Source organism: Vigna radiata, chromosome 6 (genome assembly GCF_000741045.1).
Source record: "Vigna radiata var. radiata cultivar VC1973A chromosome 6, Vradiata_ver6, whole genome shotgun sequence".
In the NCBI taxonomy this organism is placed as follows: domain Eukaryota; kingdom Viridiplantae; phylum Streptophyta; class Magnoliopsida; order Fabales; family Fabaceae; genus Vigna; species Vigna radiata.
Window position 1 is genome coordinate 28,842,663 of NC_028356.1, and position 14,779 is coordinate 28,857,441.

At 33.9% G+C, this 14,779-nt stretch overlaps 2 protein-coding genes across 5 annotated transcripts in view; both read right to left on the minus strand.

Moving 5' to 3' along the window:
• Positions 1-6,084: 6,084 nt before the first annotated feature.
• Positions 6,085-11,134, minus strand: LOC106763676 (the record flags this gene model as incomplete). Of its 4 annotated transcripts, none has more annotated exon segments than XM_022782372.1 (15): positions 6,085-6,304; positions 6,440-6,570; positions 6,642-6,746; positions 6,915-7,006; positions 7,103-7,172; positions 7,528-7,650; positions 7,727-7,812; positions 8,066-8,167; positions 8,733-8,955; positions 9,029-9,094; positions 9,191-9,284; positions 9,368-9,504; positions 10,234-10,289; positions 10,451-10,533; positions 10,987-11,134. In XM_022782372.1, coding segments are annotated over 14 exon segments (1,499 nt in total), but the record flags the coding sequence as incomplete, so codon positions are not given.
• Positions 11,135-13,434: 2,300 nt separating this feature from the next.
• LOC111241868 (peptidyl-prolyl cis-trans isomerase G-like) overlaps positions 13,435-14,779 on the minus strand; it is a 2,850-nt gene continuing 1,505 nt past the window's right edge. Inside the window, exon 2 of the mRNA XM_022782220.1 lies at positions 13,435-13,535. Within this exon, the coding sequence (XP_022637941.1) occupies positions 13,435-13,535 (101 nt within the window). The remainder of the gene's footprint in view (positions 13,536-14,779) is intronic.

Sequence of the window (14,779 nt, forward strand, 5' to 3'; positions counted from 1 at the left end):
GGAGGTCAAAATCTTGAGAGTTGTCAAAACTATTAAGAACGGTGGGAAACAATTTTGGGGTTGCCCTACAAGGTTTGATGTGTGGTTTTACTTTTTCATTGGGGTAAATTTATTTGGTGCTAATTTGTTATGGTTGGACTTTTTGAACATCAGAGTACAAATGAAGATTTTCAAGGATTCAATTATTTTAAATGGCATAATGAAGATAACGGGAATGAAAGGGATGTTATTATTGCTAGGCAAAGGAGAAAGATCAATACTCTAGAAAAATCACTTATGATTTCTAAGAAATGGTAGAAGTTAATTAATATGAATGCTATGTTTAAAAATTCATCAAATGTTGTAAAAGGGACATGTTGTCATTACCAAACTATGTAATTTGTGGGTTGTATCAAGTGTGACGAACTTGGATATAAATGATGTTATTGTAATGTGATGTTATTAAATGAATCAGAAATTTTGTCTAATATAAAAAAAACATTCAAGTGAAATTGTGCTTCAAATAAACATGACATTCATTTCAATTCAAACAGAGAACATTGTTCTTCAAAAGACATTGGCTGACTTCCTTGAGGATGTGCAACAACTATGGTTGATGGTTATGTTGTTGGTGGGCTTACCTGGTGTCCTGTTTGAGTTGCTTGTTGGCAACTAGTTCTTTTTTGTCCAAGTTGTTTACATATTCTACATCTCTTATGTGTTCCTTCTTGTCTTAGTTCTGTTTCTCCTTATCTTAGTTTTGTTTCATCCTTCTTTAACTCCCAAGACTTTAGTCTTCTTTTCTTTTTAGGTGGAGGCAAAACATCACACTTTGAATTCATTTCCCATAGATGAGTAGCGTTGACAGAGTAGATCATTAAAAGGTATATTTCTTCATAGGTTGACCTCTTAAATCAATGTGGGATGTAGTCTTCTCCATTGATATTTAAAAATGTCATGACACTCAGTGTGTGACAACATGAGATTCTTGTTATAGTCCATTTTTTACAACTACATTCTATTTTATCTATATCTACCACAAACTTATCACCAATGGTGGACGTGTGTGCGACCTCAAATATTTTCAGTCCTAACCAACTGCAAAATGAAAATGAATTAAAATCATAATGGGCCAATCCATATTTAATCATGAATAATTGAAGTTGTTGTAAAATCATACGTAGGTATCTAATATTTTGTGTTGTGTAATTCCTTTTCTAGTCTTTTTTTAATTTTCGGTCATAAGGAACCTTCACATGCAGTTATCTTGTTCTATGTGTTGCCCATCTCTTCATCAAGTAGATATGAATGTCTTCCATCATTATTATGATGGGCTTACTCCTTGAATTGACTATTACACTATTAAAAGCCTCTAATATTATTCACAAGCATGTCATAAGCAGTTGTTGTTGTAAACCTTGACCTTGACCAAAATCTAGTTGAAAAAAAATGAAACACTTAAAACATTAACAAACAATTATAAATAATGAACATGGTTTTGAGTTTTGAATACCTGCCTTGGGGAATAGCTATCAAATGTTTAAGGGTGTCTTCATTCAACTCTTTAATGTTTCTCATCATTGCTTCCATAACAAATGTTTCAGATTTTTGTCATGGAATTTCTTTCTAAAATTTCCATATATGTGGTGCATACAGAACCTTTGATCCATGCCAGGGAAAAGTTTTTGTAATGTTGAAAAAAGTCCCTATGAAAGTAATTGTACAAAATATCACAGTTAAATTATGACAGTCAAAGTCAAGGCTAAGGTGTCATACTACAGAACAAGAAAGAAATGTATTACTTACTTTCTATTGGTCTGAAATAAATGTACATCTTGAACATAATGTAGCCTCACAAAGGTCGTCAATCAACCACTCCAAAAACCAAGTCCATGTTTCCTGAATCTCAACTTCAACAATAATGTATGCCAAAGACAATGTGTGGTCATTACCATCTCTTTCAACAACAATTAACAATTCACCTCCATATTTCCCTTTCAAAAAACAATCATCCAAACCAATAATAGGCCTGCATGATATAAAGTTGTCCTTGCATGCCTCCAAACACACGTACTATCTCTTGAATATTGGGTTCTCCTCATTATGATGTTCTAGATTCACTTTTACAATTGATCCAAGATTTGACCTCAGTAGCTCATTTGCATAGTCATATACTCTTTTATATTGTTCTTTAAAGCAACCATCAACGTTTTTGTATGCCATTGTTTTTGCCCTAAATGTGTAGACCTAGACAAACCAATGTTTCATTTCTTACAAACTTTGTTTCGAAGGTCAGTTAGATTAATATTTGGATTTTCTTTTGTGGTCTTCACTAGGTTGTCACTTAACCATTTTGAAGTCACTAAACATATATTTAATTCTTTACTCTAGGTATGCTTGTTTATAATTTTTCTTAACTACCATGTATTTTGTGTTGCCTTATAAGCATAATAAGTGTACCATGGACATTTGTCTTTTGCGCCACAACATTTAACACAAACTCTTTATTTGTCATTTCTAAAAAATTTTAATTTTCTACTATTTTCCACGCCATAGGTTCTTATTGCTTCAGTAAACTCTTCTTTTTTAGTGAAGTATGTCTCCACTTCCTATTTATATTCATACATAGTTTTGGGCATTGAGAAAATCCCAAAGTTTCCATACTAGTCTCTATCATTATTCGATGAATCACTTAATACAACATTACCTAAACTTAGAATCTCATTCACTATCAGATAAACATCAATCATGTACAAATTGAAATCGACTAGAAGACCCACTTGGTCCACTCACTTCAACTTTGACATTACCTTTCCAGAAATCATCTTCCACTTCATCTCCATGTACACTAACATCCATCAGATCATCTTCACTCAAGACATCCTGTTCGAACCTATTGGAACTACCAACATCATACTCATCTTGACTCTCACCCTCTCTCTCCATAGCAACCTCATGCAAATCATCTTCCTTTAGACAAACATCATGTAGACCCTCTCCCTCCATAGCAATCTCATTCTGACCCTCCCCTCCCCCTCCACAACAACCTCATGTAAACCATATCCCTCTACCTCAACCTCATGCAAACCCACTCCCTCAACAACAACCTCATTCACAACAACCTCAGCTTCACCATCCACATTTACTTTTTCTTCACAATTACCCTCTCCATCCACAACAACCTCATCCACACCAACCTCAACTTCTCCATCCACATTTACTTCTTCACAATTACATTTTCCTTCCAAATGAACCCCATCCTGACTCTCGACATAAACTTCTTCACAGTCACCATCATTACAATGACCTTCACCAGGTAAATATTCCAACATATTTATTATTTGAGGTTTTGACATTATGTGTACAACATACAAGTGAACTTGACCATTTAGTGTGTCAATGTTCACCATATGACATGCACCTTTGTCATTACATAACAATTTCAACCTTCCTTATAACACAGAATCTTCACCCATTGAATACCACAACTCTTTAACATTCACATAACCTATATCCTTTAGAATGGACAAAATCTCAAAGAGCTCCATCTTTCTAGATCACATCCCAAAGTACCGCTTTCTCCAACATATTTCAACGACCCACTATTGATAAACCTACCACCATGGTGAAAGACCACTTCGAAAACAGAGTCATTCCTCTTAACTAATATATGCCTATATATTTAACCCTATCATATATAAAAATGACCAAAGAATATAAAACATATTACATTCCATACCTTTAAAAACACTGGTACAACAAATTCAAATAGACACCATAATGAAAACACCATCACACATAATGGAGAACCACAATGAAAATAACATCTCACTTATTGGAAACCACCACTATCAAGTGATTCCATAAATAAATATCCAATCGACCATGTTTCACAAAAAGTTAGAAAGAAACACTACATTGGAAAACGTTTAAAATAGAACCACAACTTTAAAAACCCTAAATTGTCCAATCATTGCAATACCATAGCACTATCAAAAACCCAAAAATAAACACAAATAATCATATATATTCAACAAATATACACTTTCGACCTTAAATGAAACCCACTTCGATGTTAAAGAAATGTTGATTTTGCACTTTGACTTTTTCTCTTTTTGAAATCCCAATTTTGCTTCTCTTCTTTTCTGTTCAAAATTCTTAATTTCGTTTCTCTTCCTTTCTGTTCGAAATCCCGAATTTCATTTATCTTCTTTTTTATTTGAAATCTACAATTTTGCTTATCTTATTTTATGATCGAAACTCCCAGTTCATAAACATTTATTTGACAAATCTTTTATTAAACTCTAATCCCACATTAAAACTCTTGATCCCACAACCATAACAGAAATTATATTATATGTTGTAACTCCAAACATTATTCGATGTTGAATTTTGATTACAACTGCAAGAGAATAAAGACCAATAGCGAGACATTGATGAGAAAAGGAGATAAGAGTAAACAAGTAAAAGGGACAAACATGACACGATCTCATCTTTTATTGTACTAGTGTTGCATTGGCGACTAGATATTAAAAAAAAAAAAAAAAAAACTTGATATATTTCTTACCTACGAAACTAGTAATTCTTTAGACTAAAATCGGTTAATGTGTAGCCAGTCCCATTTAAGATTTCCAGTGTTAATGTTTATTTATATTTAATTTCAACTAAAAAAAAGTTAGAGTTGTTAATATGAGATAAAAATAATAAGACTTAGTTAAGTACAATTTCTTAATAAATTTGATATTTTGAATTGAGTCTGTTCCTTTATTTTATTGAATAATCAACTTTTAGATTTTACTTGAGTTCATACCAGTTTAATATTACTATTATTTTACTACTCTATCATCCTTTTTCTCTGTGTTAAGAAATATAAAATATTGAATTAATATAAAAAAATAAATTAATAAAAATTACTTATCATTTAAATTAATCACTGTGTTTAATATAAATATATAAAAAAAACTCGTATTTCTTAATATATAAAACAAAAACATAATAATGAAAAAAATTAAACGACAAATATTTAATTGAAAAATATAAAAATTTTAAATAGTGAATTGAAAACAAAATTTAATAAATATTTAATTGAAAATATCTAAATTTATCATAAACTTAAATTTTAACTAAACCAAATAATAATTTCTTAAAAAATGAGATTCAAATAATTTTTTATAATGGAAACCCTAGATTAAAAATTCTGAATGAAAAATATTGAACAATGTTGTTTCCTTCATACGAATTAATTCAATTTATGTTCTTGCTTTTGAATTCAAATCCTAAAAGCACTCTTACCAATTTCTTTAATTTTAAATTCTTATTTCCCTCGATCTATTTAATTATAATGAATATTTTTCTTCTATTAAAATTCTTATTTTCCCGATTTAACTGAAATGAAATGAATCCCTTTCCTATTAAAAATATGTTTTAAATTCTCATTGTCCAGAATTGACTCAACTATAAATAGTATTTATTTTCTTGCTATTACAATTACACCATTTAAATCATTACTTTCTCATCTTAAATAATCGTTGGTACTACTAAAGTTGCATTTGCAAAATTTGTAAATTAGCCTTTCATCTCTTAAAAACGATTTTCAGTTTCTTAACATTTTAAAATTTAGATTTAATTACTCAATTAATTCTTATAGTTGTAAAAGCTTCAGCTTTTAACATTCATACTTAACAAAAATTGCAATAACACAATTTTAGTGCTTACGGTGGACTGAAACAACATAATTTTAGTTCCTGCAAAGATTTGAGATTAATTACAATAATATTGTCGAAATCATTGGACAACATTGGTCAAAAGGGAGATAAGAATTCTTTTTCACTCACTTTGATATCTTGGGAGTTAAGAGGCATCATGTTGGTTTGAAATAACAAGATTATTTTTGTAAACAGGAGTTGACATGATAGAATTTGAAATAGACCATTGCCATTACTGACTTCTTTGGTAATAAGCTACAGATTGACGTAGTTACCACATGAACTCCAACTCATACAATTACAAATTTGTGTGATAGTGGTGAATCAGATAAAACAATGCACAGTAGTATAGTATTATTAAGCTTGTAAGTTAATAACATCACACAGTTTATGGTCTATCTTTATCTATGCAGAACATATATATTATCCAAAACAAACTTGTCAGTAACTTTCAGTAAAGGTCCAAAATATGAACTCAAAACTGTAATACAAGATTATGGCCTAAATTGACCCCAATGAAAATTTGATGCGGTAGAAACTCTCAAATTGCAAACTTTTGGCAAAGAGCACTAAAAATAGACCTCCAAAAGAAGGCTACCACCGCTATGGGGTAGTTTGTGCTGTGGCAGAAGAGGCTCGTAAGTGCAATAAATTCAACCAAACCTGAATTTCAGCTAAGCACTAAAAGGATTTGAGTACTAAAGATTTTTCAAGACAGGCTTCAACATGGATGCAAAGAAGGTGAAGATAAGTACCACTGAAAATGCCATTCTCAATCAAAGTTGTCAATTTTGATGGGAGTAATATCATCAGCAACATTGAAGTGTCCAACCAATCGTGCAAAGAAGACCATTTGTTGTTCAAGTGTAAACTTAATGTTCTCAGCCTGCATCAAACCCGCTATTGGTTGTAATCACTGTTTCAGTTTAAAAGTTAAATACTTGAAGTGGTGCATACCTTTCGGAAACCATGTTGTTCTCCTTCATACTCAACAAGAGCAACTGGCACACCTTTTTCCTTTAGAGCCTGGTAAATTTTTCGAGCTTGTTCTGGTGGTACAACNTGCATTGTACACAATATATTTATTGGGTACACCAAAAGATATATATTTATCAAGATTAAATTCTAACAAAGACCTAGAAGATTTAAGAAAAGGCTGACAATTTCCATCCCAAAATCCTTTAAGCAATAAATATGTCAAAGAGAAATTTAAACTGCATTGTTACTAACCTTGTCCTCCAACCCCTGAAATAAAATTATGGGACAAGAAAATTTGTCAACATGATTGATTGGTGATCTTTCATAGCACCCTTTCTCACCTCCTACAATCAGTTAAGACATAGATTGAGCATCAAATCAAATGAAAGAAACAAACCAAAGAAATTTTAAGTACATTAAATGGTTCATTCTTAACTTACCACCCAGTCTATCGATATAATGAGATTCAAATTTATGAGTTTCCGCTCTCAACAAGTTCACGTCAGCTACCTGTTTGAGACACCAGTTGACAAATAAATTCCGTTGTTAAAACTTTTATTCCTGTTAAAGTTGTAACAACATCCACTACGTTACACTTCATTTTGATAAAAAGCTGGTTGAAAAAGGCAGATGTTTAGTATCTTAGCTGTAAGCAATCACTAAGAAGAATATTCTAGCAGAAAAACAAAATTGTTCTTGACATTCTATATATTATCTTTGTTAAAAGAGTGAAAATAAATCACATGCTCCAAAGCCAAATAGTATGAACTGAGGACAAATCAGAAATCCAATATATGGTAGAAACATAGAGCGGGTTACAATAATTTTAGGGCCAAATTGAATTATCAGAAGAAGTTTCACTCACACCATACAAAGAAGCACCAGCCTTAAAAGTTTCTTTAAAAGCAAGAGCTGCTAAGGTGGTATACCCACCAGCAGAGCCCCCTGTAATACAAAGCCGCTTCCCATCTACCTTTCCACTGTTAACCTACATAAGAGATCATATTGCACAATCTAACAACAGATTCTTCAATTACAAATTAGGGAAAAAATTACAAAAATACCAAGTATGTAGCACAACTACAACAGTCATTGACATCAACTATTCCCCAACGTCCCAAAAGCCGTTCACGAAACTCCCTGCCATAACCTTCCAAATAACATTCTAGTTAGACAAATTGAGTTCCATCCTTTCAATAAGTGAAATGACTAACATACACAACAGATTATACAAATTAAAATAGTGAATAATAAATAACCTTAAGCGCCAAGGATGGCCAAAAAAAACCAATAAACTTAAGTAGAAAGAATTACGAGTTCTAACTACAGAAACCAAAAATATCAGGAAGAATATGTAATTAAGAAATCAGAATATAATTTTGTAGGCAGGGTGAGAAACAAACCAGTGCTTCCACCATAATTAACATCAACAAATGCCCAACCCCGACTAGTCCAGTACTGAATGCTCAAATTTAAAACTCCACGTGCTTCTGCGGTTGGTCCTCCTGAAATATTCAAACACAATGTGCCTATAAAAGTGTGCTGTATGAAATCATTAGACTAAGAACCCGTGTAACATGTCTTTAAGGCGATGGACATCACAATTTAGAAAAGGCTTACATAATACGTTTTCAAAAGATTGTGTTAGAGAAAAAGTTAACAAACCAGACAATATAAGATTTAGACTTCTACATAAAGGAAAAGTTAGAGGATAGAATGGTTTGGGCATATTACTGTGGACATCAATTTTTCATTAACATTTCTTGATGAACAGAACTAAACCAAAGTCAGTATGTATTCAACAATGTAAAATCAAAATTAGTACTACCAGTTCATTACAATCCATCCATAACCTCCATAATATACAGCGTATTAGCATACACTTCTAACATTTTAAAGGTCATCCATTCTCAATTATCAAGTACATAGATCATGAGATAACAAAATACATATGACTAACGGTTGCAGAGGCAAGACCCCACTCCACAGATTTTCAACATCTAAGCCAAATAAGATAGATTATGAAATAGAATGTGATCAGTCCGTATAGTATACAACATCAAGATTTACCATGGCTCTTCAATAATAATGGAGGCTTTTCTTCTGCACTAGCTTGGAAATCAGGATTACATGGTTTGTAAAAGTATGCATAAGCATTTTGACCAGGAACTTCAGTTGGGAATTCAATCAACTCAGGTTTACTAAAGTAAGAAGCATACTTCAAACTATCCGGTGAGGAGGACCAAATAATGTTGAAGTCAACTGCTTTAGATTTATTATTATCTAAAGTCACCTGAAAAGTAAGACAGCTATCAGGGGATGCATGGAAATAACTAACGAGAAAAATAGAGGGAAGAAGGAAGCACCTTGGCCACTGATGACGGAAAAACAGCAGACGCTCCCTCCACATAGAGGCAATCATTACCAGAAGTCTGCAATGGCGTGATTGTACAATAAGACTGATAATGCATTTCAAGAATTGATTTAGACCATAAAAACAAGAACAAGGAAACAATTTTAAAAATTACAATGTTATCTATATCTGTGAAAGGGATATCCAGCAGAATTAGCTTTGAGTCTGGCACATCATCAATAATTCCAAGATATGACTTCCCCTGCTGTCTGCAAACAAACAAAACATTGATTGAATGCACTAAACTGGAGCCGAGAGGACAAGAAATTTTCAGGTACAGACACAGAATTACCTGTAACTGCAAGCAATTAAATTTTTCTGTATATGACCTTCAAGAAATTCATAAGAATTCATGCCAAAAATCCACAGCGGCCTTGCAAACTCGGCCTCCAAAGAATAAACAGGCAAGACCTTGTTCTCAGACTCAATCTGTAATCAGTTAGAAAAAGAAAAAGAAAAACAATCAATTAAATACTTAGATCACATTGCATGTCCAGCTAAAATATGCGTTCAAGGATGAACAGGTTGTTGAACAAGGGAATCCAAGACAAACCAAAGGAACAGATTATCATATAAAAAGTGAAATTTTAAAAAGCAAGCATTTATATTCTATTGTGGCAAAAGCATAATATAGATATTTAACCTCGGTGACTGGATAATGCCCAAAAAAAGACAACTATAACACCTCTACTATTTTTCACAACATGGTCTTACGTATATGTTGTGGCAGAAAGATATTCAAAGCCTGACTATTTTCAGGAAAAAAAAATCACGAAATTTATATGCTAGCTTTCTGTAAAATCTGATTACTATCCATTATAGGATTCTCTTTGACATCATCCTCAAAGTCGTCAAAATAATAAATCTCAAAGAAACTCTGCTTTGTCAAAAACAGCAAAGTCAAATAGGTCATGGGAAATTTACCCAGTTAGGAACCTACATTACCAAAACATAAACTTGTTCAATGAACTTTACGAGTAACATAACAATTTGTATCCATCAAGCCACCAAAAAATATATATCTCAAACATGACCTTCCATATAAAATTATCCAGAGTATAATGTGTATTTATCAGTGTAGAAATTAGAGAATCAAAAGTAAATAAAAACCCACTATACACACAAATGCTTTTGCAGGAAATAAAGTTAAAGAATTACCCATTTATGGAGATTCCAAAAACCATTTCCCCTATCCGTGATGAAAAACAGCTCCCCTGTTCAATTAAAAATAAAATAAATCACAATGCGCAGATAGATCATAACAAAGTTTTCCATTCAAATCAATGGGTAAGCTCTGAATTAATAACATTCAATGACAAAAGAACACAAATAAATTATTTGAAAAACATATACTAAAAATAACATTTTTATTTACCATCAGAAGACCACTTGGGCTCAGTTGGGGACTCCACAAGTGCAGGATCATTCCCCGCAACAGACACCTGCTTGTAGATCTCTCTGCATGGAACCATAAGATGATTAAGCTTCAAATTAAAACATGGTATATAATAAGAAAACAACCACTCCAACTATAATATCGAACTAGGAAACTAGATCCAGAAGAAGGGTCGGAAATGGATGCAAAAAGGAAAAATCTTACGGAAGAAACAAAATCTATGAATCATCATATCCGAAAAATAATTGCATTAAAATTATGAAGAGTATCAATTTTATCAATAAGTGATAAATTAGCATTGTGTGATTCATAAAAGAACTGAATATCTGCAAAAAATATAAGTTGTTCATATTACAAGAAAGTGTATCATAAATAGACTTGTAATCGATACAAAGAAACTAAAATCTCACACATTATATGAACTTAAAGAGTATCTCATTGTCACTTCAATTACGTGACAAACATGATAAGAAACTTAACTTTTTCAAATTTCAATATATTAGTGTTCTACTCACCCTTTTTCAGAAATATAGCCAACCCAAAGTTCTGATTTATCCCATGGCATGTATGGATGACTCCACTGAATCCAAGCTATTCTTTCACTTTTTGGATCAAGACGTGGGAAAGCATAGAAGTCACTTCCACTAACTAGTACCTGCGGTTCTGAATGTCACACAATCTAGTTAGACATAATATCGATTGCATGACGAAACAGTCATCAAGAAAGGAAAACTACCCAATATATGAAAACTTTTAACAAGCGATAATGAAATATTTGTTAGAATAAGCTTAAATGGACAGTAGTTAAAGTTAGAGTCTTATGGGTAGTCAATGTATTAGTAGTTGGAGACTTATAGGTAGTTAATGGTCAGAAAATTGGAGGTCAATAAATTGTATTATTGATTGCATGATTACAATGGTCAGAAAATTGAAGGTCAATAAATTGTATTATTGATTGCATAAATACAATGGTCAGATGACTTATAGCCATTTTTGTCTGTTTTGAGTACAATGGTCAGAAAATTGAAGGTCAATAAATTGTATTATTGATTGCATGAATAAAACAACAAGAAGAAGAAGAGGTAAATCAAGGTTTTTCACAAGATTGAAAGTTGTTGTCTACAAAGTGGTATCAAGAGCTAGTTAACTCGAGTTGAGTGTTTGAAAAAGAAAGAGAGAGATAACCGGTCTTACAAATAGTGTGACAATTGGGAGATGGTTGAAAATGGCCACGTAGAACCAAAAAGCACCGAGGGTTATACGAATGCCTAGAATAATGCATTCAGAGCAACACACACAAAGGACAAGGAAGCACCATACCTTTTGCACCGAGTTGTTGATGAGTTCGGCTTTGAGAAGATATGACAAGATATAAGGTAATAGGATATAATGGGTTAAGGATAGAAGCCGAACAGGGTATAAAAGGCAGGAGGGACGTGAGTTAGAAGCCAAACGATATAAAGGTAAAGGGAAGTAAGTTAGAAGTCGAACAGTGTAAAGGCAGGGGGGACGTGAGTTAGAAGCCGAACAGTATAAAGGCAGGGGAAAGTGAGTTAAAAGTCGAATATTAACAATTTAGGAATTAATTGTTGTTGGGTAGTTAGAAGTGGGTTGCCTCTATAGGAAGGCAAGGGGGGTCTGGTAGAGAGGACAACTTTTGAGTATTCTTTTGTAAAGACAGGAACATTTGTCCTGGGGGGATTAGGCTCTTGTTAGTTCTATATGTGTACATTGTTTCAATAGCAATATAGAAACCCATTTTTTTTATAGTTTGAGTTCTTGTTTATGTGTGTGAGTGCTTGAAGTCAGATAGGTTTCATATCTAGAAATCTATCAAGATTGCAAGTGCAAAATCTTCAAAAGATGTGGGATATATTAAAGGTGTATAAGGAGGATGACCGAGTGAAACAAGTGTGGCTTCAAACACTTAGGAGTGAGTTGGAGAGCATGGGGATGGAGACAGAAGCAGTAGCCAAGTACATAACTCGGGTTGAAATCGTGGCGAACCAGCTCAGCAGAAATAGAGAGATGTTGCCCACTAGTTGAGTTGTGGAGAAGATTATGAGGTTGTAGACAAAAAACTACGAGAACGTGGTATGCACAATTGAGAAGTCCAAGGACCTATTGACACTCACAGTTGAAGAGCTTGTCGGGTGCTTGAGACACATGAGCAATGGAAGAAGAAGGTGGAGCCACTTAATTGACACTCATGAAGGGAGAGGCTCGGAACACTCAAGGTAAAGGATGATATCAAGGTAGTAGAGGAATTGGTCTTGGTGGTAGATGTTGAGGACACAAAGAAGAGAAAGGACAATCTGGTCAACAAAATTGCCACAGAAGAGGACAAGGTCCATGGAGAGAAGGTCGGTCAAGCAATTCAAATGTTGAGTGCTTCAAGTGTGGCAAGTATGTCCACTATGCAAAGGACTATTACTCAAACAAGTTGATGGAAACCTCTTCAAGCAACTTGATGAAGCCTCCATGGAGATGAAGATAGATGAGCGGAAGCCATGACTTGATGAAGGAATTGGTGCGTGTAGAGTGGTTTTGGGATGTTCTTGAAGGAGGTTAGGCCAACCTACAAGTAAAAGGGTTAGGAAGAGCCTTTGTAGAAGACAATAAGTGAACTTAAAAGAAGAGAAAACGCAATTTGGTATAATTTCTCTAACGTTTATTTCCAAGTTCATTTTACAAATGGTAGAGCACTCCTTTTATATAGGAAGGAACTAAAGTACATGAACCTAAGAAGAATACATTGACCTAAAAAGGTTCTTGAAGCTTCCAATGTCCAAGGGGATGAATATGAGCCTTCCCCTTTGAAAGAGACTAGATACAAAGCATGGGAGCCTTCTCCCTCTTTCTAGAAGAACCTTAAGGCTGAAGCAACCTCAAAATGTACTTTTCTATCAGAACTTTCTTATATATAGAATGAGAGTGAGAGGAATCTTTCAAGCCCTCTACAATTATTTTACAGTTTCAATCTCAAGTATCTTCATCTCCATGTTGGCTTCATCAAGTTGCTTGCAAAGGTCTCCATCACTTTCTTCAAAGAAATCTAAATGAGCTGATTTTTTTTATTGGAAACTAGACTCAAATGACTTTCGTTTGACTATAGGCACTTATTTTCTGGACCTCTAAGATGGATGTAGTTAAATTTCCAAAATTGTCGACGTTTACTGAGCTCCTTGGATGGGCAGGTCCTTGGCCCAAATACAAGGTCTAAGGAAAGACATATGTATATATTTACAAGGCTTAAGAGAAGGGGAAAAAAAAATCTTGAAACACCATCTCCACAAGATTAGAAGTCCTTCTTCTTCCATTCTCCTATCCTAATTCAAGTTGTAGCTCACTGGATGGATCTCCATCAAGCTCCCTAGATGGGTTTCCATCACAAGTGTTTCAATTATGGTAAGGTCAGACAGTTTACAAAAGATTATCGATCTGAGATTAGAAAGGAAAAGACAATCAACCTCACAGAAGATGTTGAACAAAAAGTGGCATTCTTGATGATGGCACATAGCTCGAGAGCTAAGCATATGAAATTGAAGAACTCGACAAGATAACCAAGTAGGTTGGAGAGGTCGTCAAGACATGTAGATAGTTTGTACAACATGGTTGAGTGTCTAGATAGCCAAGACAACTCAGTAGAGCATGAGGCCAGCTCGATTAGCTTGGTAGGGTGTCTACATAGCTTAGTTCAGTCAATGGAGCAAATGGAGTGCTTGGATAGCTCGATGGAGTAGGTAAACAGCCCAGATAGCTTGGAGGGGAGCCTAGGTAGCTCAATGGAGCATGTAGATAACTTGGATAAGTCAGTGGAGCAAGTGCAGAGTTCGAATAGCTCAATGAGGTGTCTGGAAAGCTCAATGGTGCATTTGTACAGCTTGAATAACTCGAACATGTATGGAGACAAGCTTCTTATCCAAAGGTTAAGGATTGCAAAAAGTGATTTGCAACAGAGAATTGAAAAGGAGGTTAGAGGCAATGCAATCTTACAAGCAAGCATAGAGAGAAGAAAGTACTGAAAAGATCTAAGAGTTGCATTGGATGTACAAGATAAGAAGTAGCAACTTGAAATAGACAAGGAGACCGATGTGATTGAGCATAACAATACATGGGCATGGTTCAATCTCTCAAAAGGAGCTAAACCTATTGACAGGAACTTAGTTAATGACACGTCGGCCATAGAGACAAAAGAGAACCCAGTTAAGGACAAGTCAGTCATGAAGAAAGCAAAGAACCTGACTAGTCAAGTCAGTCATGAAGAAAGCAAAGAACCTGACTAGTCAAGTCAGTCATGAAGAAAGC